Below are 15,479 nucleotides of genomic sequence, written 5' to 3'. Positions count from 1 at the left end.
GAAAAGGTTGATAATGCGGATTTCGCGCTCATATATTTTTAATTATGTGTTATTATGCGGTTATATATGATGTACGAGGAGAGTTTAATAAGTTACAGAATGCCCATGAAATAGAGCTACATTTGCAGTTATATTATTTATTAAAAATATAATTTAGGAACTGGAGTCGATGGTCGTGGTGGTGGTGGTGGTTACGTACAAATAAGACAATAGACTTCATAAGAGCTGCCAGTAATAAATATGTCAGGTCATGGCAACCCATCTTTGCGTAGAACACTGGAGGTGACAAAGTAAGGGCGGAAGCAAAGTGTTTTGCCCTTGGAGAACACGCTTTTGGTCAGAAATGGCAGAGGTGCAGCAGACTCGTTTGCAAAATGCGGTGGATTCTATGGTAAAGAACCTGGAAAGGGAAAATATTAGAAAGATGCAGGTAAGGAAAATGTTTGGAAGGATAGTGTGGTATATCTAATAACAGACATTGGATATCTGAGTAACTATTGTAAAATATATGTATAGTTTAGAGGAGAGAAGGGAGAGATGTGATATGATAGAAACCTGCAACTATATGATAGATAAAGAAACCAAGGAAACGAAGACAATTGTATAAAAGAAGTAAAGGGATATGAAACTCACATTTTTCTTTCATGGCTGAGATAGAGCATGCAATTTTAAACAACGTTCTAATGTACTCCTATTATCATTTTTTTCTTTGTTCCTTTGGTATCTTTATTTGAAAAGCTGGAATGTAAGCTTAGGAGCAGGCCCATTTTTGGTTCAGCCCAGGCTAGCTCTTGCTGATTGGTAGCTAAATGTAGACACCTATCAGCAAGTACTACCCATGGTTCTGAACTAAAAATGGTCCGGCTCCTAAGCTTACATTCTTTCTTTTTCAAATAAAGATACCAAGAGAACAAAGAAAAAATGATAAGAGTAAATGAGAAAGTTGCTTACAATTATATGCTCTATCAAAATGGTTAAAGAAAACATTTTGGGTTTCATATCCCTTTTAATGACCCTTAAAATGATGATAAACTTTCCACTTTGTATAAACAGATGTGGAATGTTAGCAATATTTTAGATGGAGTTTAATTAATCAGCTGTAATTAAGATGCGCTTCAAATTAATTTTTAATGTAGCGCTGAAATTCAAATACCCTGCACTCCGACCGCCCACTTCAAAAGTATTTTTTTTTTTGTTAGCTCATGGTTTGAACTGTACTCCAATCGACCCTCTAGCTACAGAAAAGTTGTGTGTGTGCCTTATGGCTAGAGTGCTGATTAAAGAACAGTTTAAATCGTTAATTCACACACAAAAAATACTTTTGAAGTGCTACATTAAAAAGTAAGTTAAAGTGAAGGTAAACTTACCTTTATGACTATCCCGGATTTCATTTGGTTCACAAAATCAATATGACTTTAATTCATGATTCGTTATAAATCTAATTCCAAACCAACTTATCATTATTGTTCCATTTGCGATCGTACACAAATGCATCCCGTAATTTGTATTTATTTTTTGCTGCCGATCACGTTTCTGTAGCAGCTAACTGAATTTCTGTCCGTTAGACGGCCGTCAGTGCACGTCATCCGCCTACTTGACCCTGTGCACATGTGCTATTGTTGGCCTCCATGCGCGCTCACGATTCGCGCATGCATATTGGCAATATTCAGGAATCCCCATAGAACTTGTTATGAGTGCCCATTCTCGCTTGCGCAGAAGACTGTAAAATCGCCAATGAGCCTCGTGAACGCGCGTTAGGAAGACGTAGAAAGCGGGTGGGACAGCTCTCTACGTCAAACACAAGAAAAGCCGGAACTGGTATGTGGGAGGAGTTAGACTTTGCAACGGTAGGGAGATAACAATTTAAAAATAAGAAAATTGGGGGGGGGGGAAATGAAAAAAAAACTTAGCAATTAGATTAGGGTAATATTAACAAATGTATTCCTGTATTTCATATGCTGAAACTTAACCTTCACTTTAAAGTGATGATAAACTTGACATGTTTTTAAAACAGGTTCAGAATTTAAGCAACATTTTAATGGGACATTAATTGACCACTTCCAATAAAGATGCACTGTAACTTATTTTTTTAACTAGCCGTGCCATTCTAATACCCCATGCTCCAGCCGGTCACTTCATAACTCATATTTTTTCTGAGCTAATGGTTTGAACTGCTCTTTAATCCGCGCTCTAGCTATAAAAAAAAAGTGCCGTATGGCTAGAGCTCAGATTGGACAATTGTTCAAACTGTTAGCTCACAAAAAATGAGCTTTAATGTGGGTGGCTAGAGCACTGGATATTAGAATGGTGCGGCTAGATTAAAAAGTAAGTTACAGCTCATCTTCATTATATACAGTGCCCTCCACTAATATTGGCACCTTTGGTAAATATGAGCAAAGAAGGCTGTGAAAAATTGTCTTTATTGTTTAATCTTTTGTTAAAAAAAATACACAACGAGACTTCCAGTGGGCGGCATTATAAGATGGCCACTAATTCATATTGCTCTGTCTTTACACTTCACAATTGAGTTTATTTGTTGCTATAGTCTTTGCCTTCCGCACCTTCCTTGGCAACCATTGTGCCCGGGAATAATATACTTGGATCAGGATATTGCATTCTCCTAGCCGCTGAGGAGTCAAATAATCCTTGAAGCCACCCTGCTTTTGCTTTGCGTGTAAGACGTGTTTCTTCAGGCATGGCGTATATCACAAATTCCTTATCAGCGCTACTGTCACCCCTGTTTGGCTCTGTACAATTTGCACTGGAAGATGTCTTGCTTTCTCTGAGAGCCAGCAAGAACTTAAAGGGACACTGAACCCACATTTTTTTTCTTTTGTGATTCAGATAGAGCATGCAATTTTAAGCAACTTTCTAATTTACTCCTATTATGAATTTGTCTTCGTTCTCTTGCTATCTTTATTTGAAAAAGGCATCTAGATTTTTTTTTTTTTTTTTTTTTTTTTTTGGTTCAGTACTCTGGACATCACTTTTTTATTGGTGGATGAATTTATCCACCAATCAGCAAAAACAACAGAGGTTATTCACTAAAAATGGGCCGGCATCTAAACTTACATTCTTGCATTTCAAATAAAGAGAATGAAGAAAATTTGATAATAGGGGTAAATTAGAAATTTGCTTAAAATTTCATGCTCTAGCTGAACCACGATAGAAAAAATTTGGGTTCAGTGTCCCTTTAATACACTCACAAAAGTCTGCTATGTGTTTAGCAACGGTATCTGAGCCAAATCTGACTGACATACACCTAGATTTAGAGTTCTGCGTTAGCCGTCAAAAGCAGCGTTAAGGGGTCTTAACGCTGCTTTTGGCCGCCCGCTGGTATTTAGAGTCGGCCAGGTAAAGGTGTACCACTCACTTTCAAGCCGCGACTTTTCCATATTGCAGATCCCCTTACGCCAATTGCGTATCCTATCTTTTCAATGGGATCTTCCTAACGCCGCTATTTAGAGTCTTGGCTGAAGTGAGCGGTAGACCCTCTACCGATAAGACTCCTAACGCCCATGGAAAGGCTGTAGTTAAGAGCTTTATGGGCTAACGCCGGTAAATAAAGCTCTTAACTACAGTACTCTAAAGTACACTAACACCCATAAACTACCTATGTACCCCTAAACCGAGGTCCCCCCACATCGCCGCCACTATAATAAATATTTTTAACCCCTAATCTGCCGACCGCACATCGCCGCCACCTACATTATCCGTATGAACCCCTAATCTGCTGCCCCTAACATTGCCGACACCTACATAATATTTATTAACCCCTAATCTGCCCCCCCCCCCCATGTCGCCGCCACCTAACTTCAAGTATTAACCCCTAATCTGCTGACCGGACCTCACCGCTACTATATTAACTGTATTAACCCCTAAAGCTAAGTTTAACCCTAACACCCCCCTAAATTAAATATAATTTTAATCTAACAAAATAAATTAACTCTTATTAACTAAAGTATTCCTATTTAAAACTAAATACTTACCTGTAAAATAAACCCTAATATAGCTACAATATAACGAATAATTATATTGTAGCTATTTTAGGATTTATATTTATTTTACAGGCAACTTTGTATTTATTTTAACTAGGTACAATAGCTATTAAATAGTTATTAACTATTTAATAGCTACCTAGTTAAAATAACTACAAAATTACCTGTAAAATAAATCCTAACCTAAGTTACAATTAAACCTAGCTACCAATACCTACAATTAAATAAACTAAACTAAATTACAAAAAAAAACACAAAATTACAGAAAATAAAAAATATTACAAGAATTTTAAACTAATTACACCTAATCTAATAAACCCTAATAAAATAAAAAAAAAACCCAAAATAATAAAAGTCCCTACCCTATTCTACATTACAAAGTAATCAGCTCTGCCTGTCTGGATGTCCTCTTCTGCCCCATCGGATGAAGACTTCGGCCTGGCTGGGTGAAGACGACTCAAGGTAGGGAGATCTTCAGGGGGGTAGTGTTAGGTTTATTTAAGGGGGGTTTGGGTGGGTTAGAGTAGGGGTATGTGGGTGGTGGGTTTTAATGTGGGGGGGGTTGTATTTTTTTTTACAGGCAAAAGAGCCGATTACTTTGGGGCATGCCCCGCAAAAAGCAAAATGTTTTTTAATTTTATTAGGGGGCTTAGATTAGGAGTAATTAGTTTAAAATTCTTGTAATTTTTTTATTTTCTGTAATTTTAGTGTTTGTTTTTTTTGTAATTTAGTTTATTTAATTGTATTTAATTGTAGGTATTGGTAGCTAATTTATTTAATTAATTTAATGATAGTGTAGTGTTAGGTTTAATTGTAACTTAGATTAAGATTTATTTTACAGGTAATTTTGTAATTATTTTAACTAGGTAGCTATTAAATAGTTAATAACTATTTAATAGCTATTGTACCTAGTTAAAATAAATACAAAGTTGCCTGTAAAATAAATATAAATCCTAAAATAGCTACAATATAATTATTTGTTATATTGTAGCTATATTAGGGTTTATTTTACAGGTAAGTATTTAGTTTTAAATAGGAATACTTTAGTTAATAAGAGTTAATTTATTTAGTTGGATTAAAATTATATTTAATTTAGGGGGGTTTAGGGTTAGACTTAGCTTTAGGGGTTAATACATTTATTATAGTAGCGTCGAGGTCCGGTCGGCAGATTAGGGGTTAATACTTGAAGTTAGGTGGTGGCGACGTTGGGGGGGGGGGGGCAGATTAGGGGTTAATAAATATTATGTAGGTGTCGACGATGTTGGGGGCAGCAGATTAGGGGTTCATAGGGATAATGTAGGTTGGGGCGGTGTCCGGAGCGGCAGATTAGGGGTTAATTGTGTAATGCAGGTGTCAGCGATAGCGGGGGTGGCAGATTAGGGGCTAATAAGTGTAAGGTTAGGGGTGTTTAGACTCAGGGTTCATGTTAGGGTGTTAGGTGCAGACTTAGAAAGTGTTTCCCCATAGGAAACAATGGGGCTGCGTTGGGAACTTAACGCTGCTTTTTTGCAGGTGTTAGGTTTTTTTTCAGCCCAAACTGCCCCATTGTTTCCTATGGGGGAATCGTGCATGAGCACATTTTCCCAGCTTACCGCTACCGTAAGCAACGCTGGTATTGAGGGTTGAAGTGGAGCTAAATTCGTCTCAACGCTCCCTTTTTGGAGCCTAACGCAGCCCTTCAGACAACTCTAAATACCAGCGTTGTTTGGAAGCAGCGGTAGGAAAAAAAGCTGCGTTAGCTACGCGGGTCTTTACCGACAAAACTCTAAATCTAGCCGATAGACTCTGATAAAACCTGTGCTACAAGCTGCCTTCTTGCTACGGACCAAACAGAATACTCCATGGCTAACACTGAGATTGTCCGAATTCAAGCAGCTTCTCTCCTCCACAGCAGCTGTGTTACCATGCCTAAGCAATGTTATCAGCAATACGGAATGAAAGTGCACACAGAGCTTCTCTCATCCATGAAGATCTTTACTTCAAGGAGCATAATTGATTACCTGTGGCTCCTGTGCAGATGCCCGCTTGGATTTAGCTGAAAAGACCAGGGAAAAGGAAGACTGGAGTGGGATGAGGTGTTTGTCTTACTGCAGAGGCAATGGCCTACTTAAAGTGAATGTAAATTTTTATGCTAAAGTGCCCGTTTTTTAAAAATTCAAATAAAAACAGGGACACTTTAATTCATCAAAATTTACATTTCAATCCTGTTGTGAAAAAATACTTACCTTTTTAAACTTGACGGTCGCTCCAGCTTTCTCCACCCGTCGCAAATCCTCTTCCTGGGTCTAAAATGAGGAATCCGGCTTCCTCCAATCATGGCATTGAATCAGACACTGATTCCCCTGGGGGGGGGAGCCGTGATTGGAGGATGACCTATCCATAATTTCTGACATCAGAAATGTCTTGCGAGGACCAGAGGAAGCTGGAGCTGCTGTCAAGTTTAAAAGGTAAGTATTTCTTCACAACAAGTGAAATGTAAATTTTGATGAATTAAAGTGCCCCTGTTTTTAATCAAATTTTTAAAAACAGGGCACTTTAGCATCAAAATTTACATTCCCTTTAAATAAGTGTGCCTGTTTTTGTTTTTATGTTGCCTTCACTTCAGACTGACTCACTTAAAAATAGATATGAGGAAACTGCCTGCATTAGTAGAATATATATTGGAATGCTACAAAATACTGATGTTCCTTTTCATTTGATATAAACTTTTGTAAGCTGTTTATGAAAGATTGATAGTCTTGAGAAGGATGTAGTTTACATGCTGAGTTGTTGTTATAAACGCATTTGCTTCCTTTTTCACCTTCTGGTTTCTCATTATCTGGTATTATATTATTTTAATGTGTGCTACCTTGCCAAATAGAATATTTAGTTATTGAAATTACTTTTAGTTTTTGGTAGGTTCTAAAACAATTCACATGCCACTATTGGCTATTAATGCTCTGTGAATGTGAGGTGACTTTTCCTTATCCATTCTCATATAGATGGAATACATACATCAGCAAATGCCTTAATCCCAGGTTTGACACACACACATACTGGGAAAATTGGCTAGAATTTTTTTTTTTTAATCCACAATTTGCTTACTTGAGGCATAGCTAGCAACTAATTTTACTGTTATACTTAAGCCACTACTATAAAAAATACCTGGGTTACAGTAATTCTCTAGTTTTGTTCTACAGAGAGTTTAATCTATACATTTGTTCATACTTGATTCTACTAAACTTCTACCAATAAAAATAACATACTTAAAGTGACACTAAACCCACATTTTTTCTTTCATGATTCAGATAGAGCATGCGATTTTAAGCAACTTTAAAATTGGCTCCTATTAATTTTTCTTCATTCTCTTGCTATCTTTATTTAAAAAAACAGGAATGTAATGCATAGGAGCCGGTGTTCTAAAATAAGTCTTGACTTATAAGAATGCGGGACTTACGTCACTTCCGGTGATGTTCTATCAGCTGTTGGCGGTGTGTGGCGCTCACTGTGCAAGCGGCCCGACCTCCCAAAATCAGCTGTAGAAGGCCATGCAAGGGGTCGAGGAATTCTATGCCCATTACGTGTCATTGCGCAGGCGCGCAGAATACCACGCATGCGCACACGGCCCTAATCCGCATCAGAGGGTCAATAATTTCTACAGGTGACTTGCCTTCAGTGCGCAACACACACTGCCGTAAATTGGTTAAAAAAACAGAATTTATGTTTACCTGATAAATTTCTTTCTCCAACGGTGTGTCCGGTCCACGGCGTCATCCTTACTTGTGGGATATTCTCTTCCCCAACAGGAAATGGCAAAGAGCCCAGCAAAGCTGGTCACATGATCCCTCCTAGGCTCCGCCTACCCCAGTCATTCGACCGACGTTAAGGAGGAATAATAGCATAGGAGAAACCATATGGTACCGTGGTGACTGTAGTTAAAGAAAATAAATTATCAGACCTGATTAAAAAACCAGGGCGGGCCGTGGACCGGACACACCGTTGGAGAAAGAAATTTATCAGGTAAACATAAATTCTGTTTTCTCCAACATAGGTGTGTCCGGTCCACGGCGTCATCCTTACTTGTGGGAACCAATACCAAAGCTTTAGGACACGGATGAAGGGAGGGAGCAAATCAGGTCACCTAAATGGAAGGCACCACGGCTTGCAAAACCTTTCTCCCAAAAATAGCCTCAGAAGAAGCAAAAGTATCAAACTTGTAAAATTTGGTAAAAGTGTGCAGTGAAGACCAAGTCGCTGCCCTACATATCTGATCAACAGAAGCCTCGTTCTTGAAGGCCCATGTGGAAGCCACAGCCCTAGTGGAATGAGCTGTGATTCTTTCGGGAGGCTGCCGTCCGGCAGTCTCGTAAGCCAATCTGATGATGCTTTTAATCCAAAAAGAGAGAGAGGTAGAAGTTGCTTTTTGACCTCTCCTTTTACCTGAATAAACAACAAACAAGGAAGATGTTTGTCTAAAATCCTTTGTAGCATCTAAATAGAATTTTAGAGCGCGAACAACATCCAAATTGTGCAACAAGCGTTCCTTCTTTGAAACTGGTTTCGGACACAGAGAAGGTACGATAATCTCCTGGTTAATGTTTTTGTTAGAAACAACTTTTGGAAGAAAACCAGGTTTAGTACGTAAAACCACCTTATCTGCATGGAACACCAGATAAGGAGGGGAACACTGCAGAGCAGATAATTCTGAAACTCTTCTAGCAGAAGAAATTGCAACTAAAAACAAAACTTTCCAAGATAATAACTTAATATCAACGGAATGTAAGGGTTCAAACGGAACCCCCTGAAGAACTGAAAGAACTAAATTGAGACTCCAAGGAGGAGTCAAAGGTTTGTAAACAGGCTTGATTCTAACCAGAGCCTGAACAAAGGCTTGAACATCTGGCACAGCTGCCAGCTTTTTGTGAAGTAACACCGACAAGGCAGAAATCGTCCCTTCAGGGAACTTGCCGATAATCCTTTTTCCAATCCTTCTTGAAGGAAGGATAGAATCCTAGGAATCTTAACCTTGTCCCAAGGGAATCCTTTAGATTCACACCAACAGATATATTTTTTCCAAATTTTGTGGTAAATCTTTCTAGTTACAGGCTTTCTGGCCTGAACAAGAGTATCGATAACAGAATCTGAGAAACCTCGCTTCGATAAAATCAAGCGTTCAATCTCCAAGCAGTCAGCTGGAGTGAAACCAGATTCGGATGTTCGAACGGACCCTGAACAAGAAGGTCTCGTCTCAAAGGTAGCTTCCAAGGTGGAGCCGATGACATATTCACCAGATCTGCATACCAAGTCCTGCGTGGCCACGCAGGAGCTATCAAGATCACCGACGCCCTCTCCTGATTGATCCTGGCTACCAGCCTGGGGATGAGAGGAAACGGCGGGAACACATAAGCTAGTTTGAAGGTCCAAGGTGCTACTAGTGCATCCACTAGAGCCGCCTTGGGATCCCTGGATCTGGACCCGTAGCAAGGAACTTTGAAGTTCTGACGAGAGGCCATCAGATCCATGTCTGGAATGCCCCATAGTTGAGTGACTTGGGCAAAGATTTCCGGATGGAGTTCCCACTCCCCCGGATGCAATGTCTTGACGACTCAGAAAATCCGCTTCCCAATTTTCCACTCCCGGGATGTGGATAGCAGACAGGTGGCAGGAGTGAGACTCCGCCCATAGAATAATCTTGGTCACTTCTTCCATCGCTAGGGAACTCCTTGTTCCCCCCTGATGGTTGATGTACGCAACAGTCGTCATGTTGTCTGATTGAAACCGTATGAACTTGGTCCTCGCTAGCTGAGGCCAAGCCTTGAGAGCATTGAATATCGCTCTCAGTTCCAGAATATTTATCGGTAGAAGAGATTCTTCCCGAGACCAAAGACCCTGAGCTTTCAGGGATCCCCAGACCGCGCCCCAGCCCATCAGACTGGCGTCGGTCGTGACAATGACCCACTCTGGTCTGCGGAATGTCATCCCTCGTGACAGGTTGTCCAGGGACAGCCACCAACGGAGTGAGTCTCTGGTCCTCTGATTTACTTGTATCTTTGGAGACAAGTCTGTATAGTCCCCATTCCACTGACTGAGCATGCACAGTTGTAATGGTCTTAGATGAATGCGCGCAAAAGGAACTATGTCCATTGCCGCTACCATCAACCCGATCACTTCCATGCACTGAGCTACGGAAGGAAGAGGAACGGAATGAAGTATTCGACAAGAGTCCAGAAGTTTTGTTTTTCTGGCCTCTGTTAGAAAAATCCTCATTTCTGAGGAGTCTATAATTGTTCCCAAGAAGGGAACCCTTGTTGACGGGGATAGAGAACTCTTTTCCACGTTCACTTTCCAGCCGTGCGATCTGAGAAAGGCCAGGACGATGTCCGTGTGAGCCTTTGCTCGAGGGAGGGACGACGCTTGAATCAGAATGTCGTCCAGGTAAGGTACTACTGCAATGCCCCTTGGTCTTAGCACCGCTAGAAGGGACCCTAGTACCTTTGTGAAAATCCTTGGAGCAGTGGCTAATCCGAAAGGAAGCGCCACGAACTGGTAATGTTTGTCCAGGAATGCAAACCTTAGGAACCGATGATGTTCCTTGTGGATAGGAATATGTAGATACGCATCCTTTAAATCCACCGTGGTCATGAATTGACCTTCCTGGATGGAAGGAAGGATAGTTCGAATGGTTTCCATCTTGAACGATGGGACCTTGAGAAATTTGTTTAAGATCTTGAGATCTAGGATTGGTCTGAACGTTCCCTCTTTTTTGGGAACTATGAACAGATTGGAGTAGAACCCCATCCCTTGTTCTCTCAATGGAACAGGATGAATCACTCCCATTTTTAACAGGTCTTCTACACAATGTAAGAACGCCTGTCTTTTTATGTGGTCTGAAGACAACTGAGACCTGTGGAACCTCCCCCTTGGGGGAAGTCCCTTGAATTCCAGAAGATAACCCTGGGAGACTATTTCTAGCGCCCAAGGATCCAGAACATCTCTTGCCCAAGCCTGAGCGAAGAGAGAGAGTCTGCCCCCCACCAGATCCGGTCCCGGATCGGGGGCCGATATTTCATGCTGTCTTGGTAGCAGTGGCAGGTTTCTTGGCCTGCTTTCCCTTGTTCCAGCCTTGCATTGGTCTCCAAGCTGGCTTGGCCTGAGAAGTATTACCCTCTTGCTTAGAGGACGTAGCACCTTGGGCTGGTCCGTTTTTACGAAAGGGACGAAAATTAGGTCTATTTTTTGCCTTGAAAGGCCGATCCTGAGGAAGGGCATGGCCCTTACCCCCAGTGATATCAGAGATAATCTCTTTCAAGTCAGGACCAAACAGCGTTTTCCCCTTGAAAGGAATGTTTAGTAGCTTGTTCTTGGAAGACGCATCAGCCGACCAAGATTTCAACCAAAGCGCTCTGCGCGCCACAATAGCAAACCCAGAATTCTTAGCCGCTAACTTAGCCAATTGCAAAGAGGCGTCTAGAGTGAAAGAATTAGCCAATTTGAGAGCATTGACTCTGTCCATAATCTCCTCATAAGGAGGAGAGTCACTATCGAGCACCTTAATCAGTTCATCAAACCAGAAATATGCGGCTGTAGTGACAGGGACAATGCATGAAATGGGTTGTAGAAGGTAACCCTGCTGAACAAACATCTTTTTAAGCAAACCTTCTAATTTTTTATCCATAGGATCTTTGAAAGCACAACTATCCTCTATGGGAATAGTGGTGCGTTTGTTTAAAGTAGAAACCGCTCCCTCGACCTTGGGGACTGACTGCCATAAGTCCTTTCTGGGGTCGACCATAGGAAACAATTTTTTAAATATGGGGGGAGGGACGAAAGGAATACCGGGCCTTTCCCATTCTTTATTAACAATGTCCGCCACCCGCTTGGGTATAGGAAAAGCTTCTGGGAGCCCCGGCACCTCTAGGAACTTGTCCATTTTACATAGTTTCTCTGGGATGACCAAATTTTCACAATCATCCAGAGTGGATAATACCTCCTTAAGCAAAATGCGGAGATGTTCCAATTTAAATTTAAAAGTAATCACATCAGATTCAGCCTGCTGAGAAATGTTCCCTAAATCAGTAATTTCTCCCTCAGACAAAACCTCCCTGGCCCCCTCAGATTGGGTTAGGGGCCCTTCAGAGATATTAATATCAGCGTCGTCATGCTCTTCAGTAACTAAAACAGAGCATCCACGCTTACGCTGACAAGGGTTCATTTTGGCTAAAATGTTTTTGACAGAATTATCCATTACAGCCGTTAATTGTTGCATAGTAAGGAGTATTGGCGCGCTAGATGTACTAGGGGCCTCCTGAGTGGGCAAGACTCGTGTAGACGAAGGAGGGAATGATGCAGTACCATGCTTACTCCCCTCACTTGAGGAATCATCTTGGGCATCATTGTCATTATCACATAAATCACATTTATTTAAATGAATAGGAATTCTGGCTTCCCCACATTCAGAACACAGTCTATCTGGTAGTTCAGACATGTTAAACAGGCATAAACTTGATAAGAAAGTACAAAAAACGTTTTGAAATAAAACCGTTACTGTCACTTTAAATTTTAAACTGAACACACTTTATTACTGCAATTGCGAAAAAACATGAAGGAATTGTTCAAAATTCACCAAACTTTCACCACAGTGTCTTAAAGCCTTGAAAATATTGCACACCAATTTTGGAAGCTTTAACCCTTAAAATAACGGAACCGGAGCCGTTTTAAGCTTTAACCCCTTTACAGTCCCTGGTATCTGCTTTGCTGAGACCCAACCAAACCCAAAGGGGAATACGATACCAAATGACGCCTTCAGAAGTCTTTTATAAGTATCAGAGCTCCTCTCACATGCGACTGCATGCCATGCCTCTCAAAAACAAGTGCGCAACACCGGCGCGAAAATGAGACTCTGCCTATGCTTTGGGAAAGCCCCTAAAGAATAAGGTGTCTAAAACAGTGCCTGCCGATATTATTATATCAAAATACCCAGAATAAATGATTCCTCAAGGCTAAATAAGTGTTAATATCAATCGATTTAGCCCAAAAAAAGGTCTACAGTCTAAATAAGCCCTTGTGAAGCCCTTATTTACAATCGTAATAAACATGGCTTACCGGATCCCATAGGGAAAATGACAGCTTCCAGCATTACATCGTCTTGTTAGAATGTGTCATACCTCAAGCAGCAAAGGACTGCAAACTGTTCCCCCAACTGAAGTTAATTGCTCTCAACAGTCCTGTGTGGAACAGCCATGGATTTTAGTTACGGTTGCTAAAATCATTTTCCTCATACAAACAGAATTCTTCATCTCTTTTCTGTTTCTGAGTAAATAGTACGTACCAGCACTATTTGAAAATAACAAACTCTTGATTGAATAATGAAAAACTACAGTTAAACACTAAAAAACTCTAAGCCATCTCCGTGGAGATGTTGCCTGTACAACGGCAAAGAGAATGACTGGGGTAGGCGGAGCCTAGGAGGGATCATGTGACCAGCTTTGCTGGGCTCTTTGCCATTTCCTGTTGGGGAAGAGAATATCCCACAAGTAAGGATGACGCCGTGGACCGAACACACCTATGTTGGAGAAAATAACATACAACTATAACCAATGAAATTAAATATCAGAAGCACAAATTAATTGTTACAATACAATATAGGGCGGATTCTATTAAACAAATTAATAAAGTGTCATGTGGCCCCACAAAATGTAACGCTTGTCTAGAACAACCATAATATTTTTATAACGATCTATGCCATGGTCATGCGTGAAACGTCACTGTCTTTTTGAAAAATGCAGTTTCCTGATTGGCTGGCATTGTCTTTTATTGTTATACCTGACAAGCGTTACATTTTGTGGGGCCACATGACACTGTACATTAATTTGTTTAATAAAGATAGCAAGAAAACAAAGAAAAATTGATAACAGGAGTAAATTAGAAAGTTGCTTAAAATTTCATGCTCTGTCTGAATCATGAAATTAAAAAAAATTGGGTTAAAGGAACATTATACACTCATTTTTTCTTTGCATAAATGTTTTGTAGATAATCTATTTATATAGCCCATAAAGTTTTTTTTTTTAAATTAATGTATAGTTTTGCTTATTTTTAAATAACATTGCTCTGATTTTCAGACTCCTAACCAAGCCCCAAAGTTTTATGTGAATACGCTCGACTACCTACTCCAGCTTGCTCCTGTTTGTGTAAAGGGTCTTTTCATATGCAAAAGAAGGGGGGGGGGTCTTATTTGCCACTTGCAGTGGACTTTCCAGCTACCTTTTCAACAGAGCCAAACTGACAGCTTCTAAGTAAGTTTTTAAACTGTTTTATACTGGATTTTTATATCAGTATCTGTGCATATTATTCTTTATAGTAGTATCTATTACATGCAGTTATATGAAAATGAGTGTATACTGTCCCTTTAAGTGTCCCTTAAACTAGTTTTCTGGCTTCACTTTTGGCTGTTGCCAAACACTATTTGGAACTACTGGCATCAAATTTATTAACACCTCTCTCTAGACTCTAAACTTGGGCCATTTATGACTTTATGCCTTGTTATTTCAAGACTATGTTTGATCTTGCATGGGTTATCAATCCTGTTCTGCAGTAAGATTATGTAAATAACTCCTTGTTTTGTTATGTTCCGTTTGTTTTGTTTGTAATTTTATAGTTTAAAACCGGAAGCACAAGTGTACATAGGAAGCATACAGTTTCCCAGTCTGAAACTTCCCTGGCAAAATTATGTCGACTTATATTCTTTTTTTTTTTTTACTAGTTCTACCAGCTTTATAGGCGTGTGTACTAATATGGTTCCTGTTCTGCAATTCATGTTATCAGATTTTTTCATGCAGATCTAATTAAAATTGTGATGTATACTTGTGTTTCTTAATAAAAAGAATTTGAAAAAAAAATACACAACAATACTCTGCTCTCATGGATATCAAACACAACACAGGTTTATCCAAAAAATAATAATTTTGTTAAATATATGTGTGGCACAATTATTGGTACCCTTTTAATCATTACTTTGTGCTACCTCCCTTTGCCAAGATAACAGCTCTGATACTTCTCCTATAATGCCTGATGAGGCTGGAGAATACATGGCAAGGGATCTGACACCATTCCTCCATACAGAATCTCTCCAGATCCTTTAAATTTCAAGGTCAATGCTGGTGCACTCTCCTCTTCAGTCACCCCGCATGTTTTTTATGGGATTCAAGTCAGGGGAATGGGATGGCTATGGCAGGGCCTTGATTTTGTGGTCAGTAAACTATTTTTGTTGTTGATTTTGATGTATGTTTTGGATCATTGTCCTGCTGGAAGATCCAACCACAGCCCATTTTAAACTTTCTGGCAGAGGCAGTCAGGTGTTCATTTAATATCTGTTAATATTTGATAGAGTCCATGATGCCATGTATCCTAACAAAATGTCTATGTCCTCTGGCAGAAAAACAGCCCCAAAACATTAAAGAGCCACCACCATGTTTAACCATGGGCATGAGGTACTTTTCCATATGG

General features: G+C 40.0%; 1 protein-coding gene across 1 annotated transcript in view; it reads left to right on the top strand.

The window, feature by feature from the left end:
- Positions 1-296: 296 nt before the first annotated feature.
- The window catches only part of FAM136A (family with sequence similarity 136 member A), a 29,354-nt gene continuing 14,171 nt past the window's right edge, over positions 297-15,479 (top strand). Inside the window, exon 1 of the mRNA XM_053716101.1 lies at positions 297-430. Within this exon, the coding sequence (XP_053572076.1) occupies positions 344-430 (87 nt within the window). The 5' untranslated portion in view covers positions 297-343. The remainder of the gene's footprint in view (positions 431-15,479) is intronic.

Source organism: Bombina bombina, chromosome 6 (genome assembly GCF_027579735.1).
Source record: "Bombina bombina isolate aBomBom1 chromosome 6, aBomBom1.pri, whole genome shotgun sequence".
Taxonomy (NCBI): Eukaryota; Metazoa; Chordata; class Amphibia; order Anura; family Bombinatoridae; genus Bombina; species Bombina bombina.
This window is presented reverse-complemented; position numbering and strand designations above follow the sequence as displayed.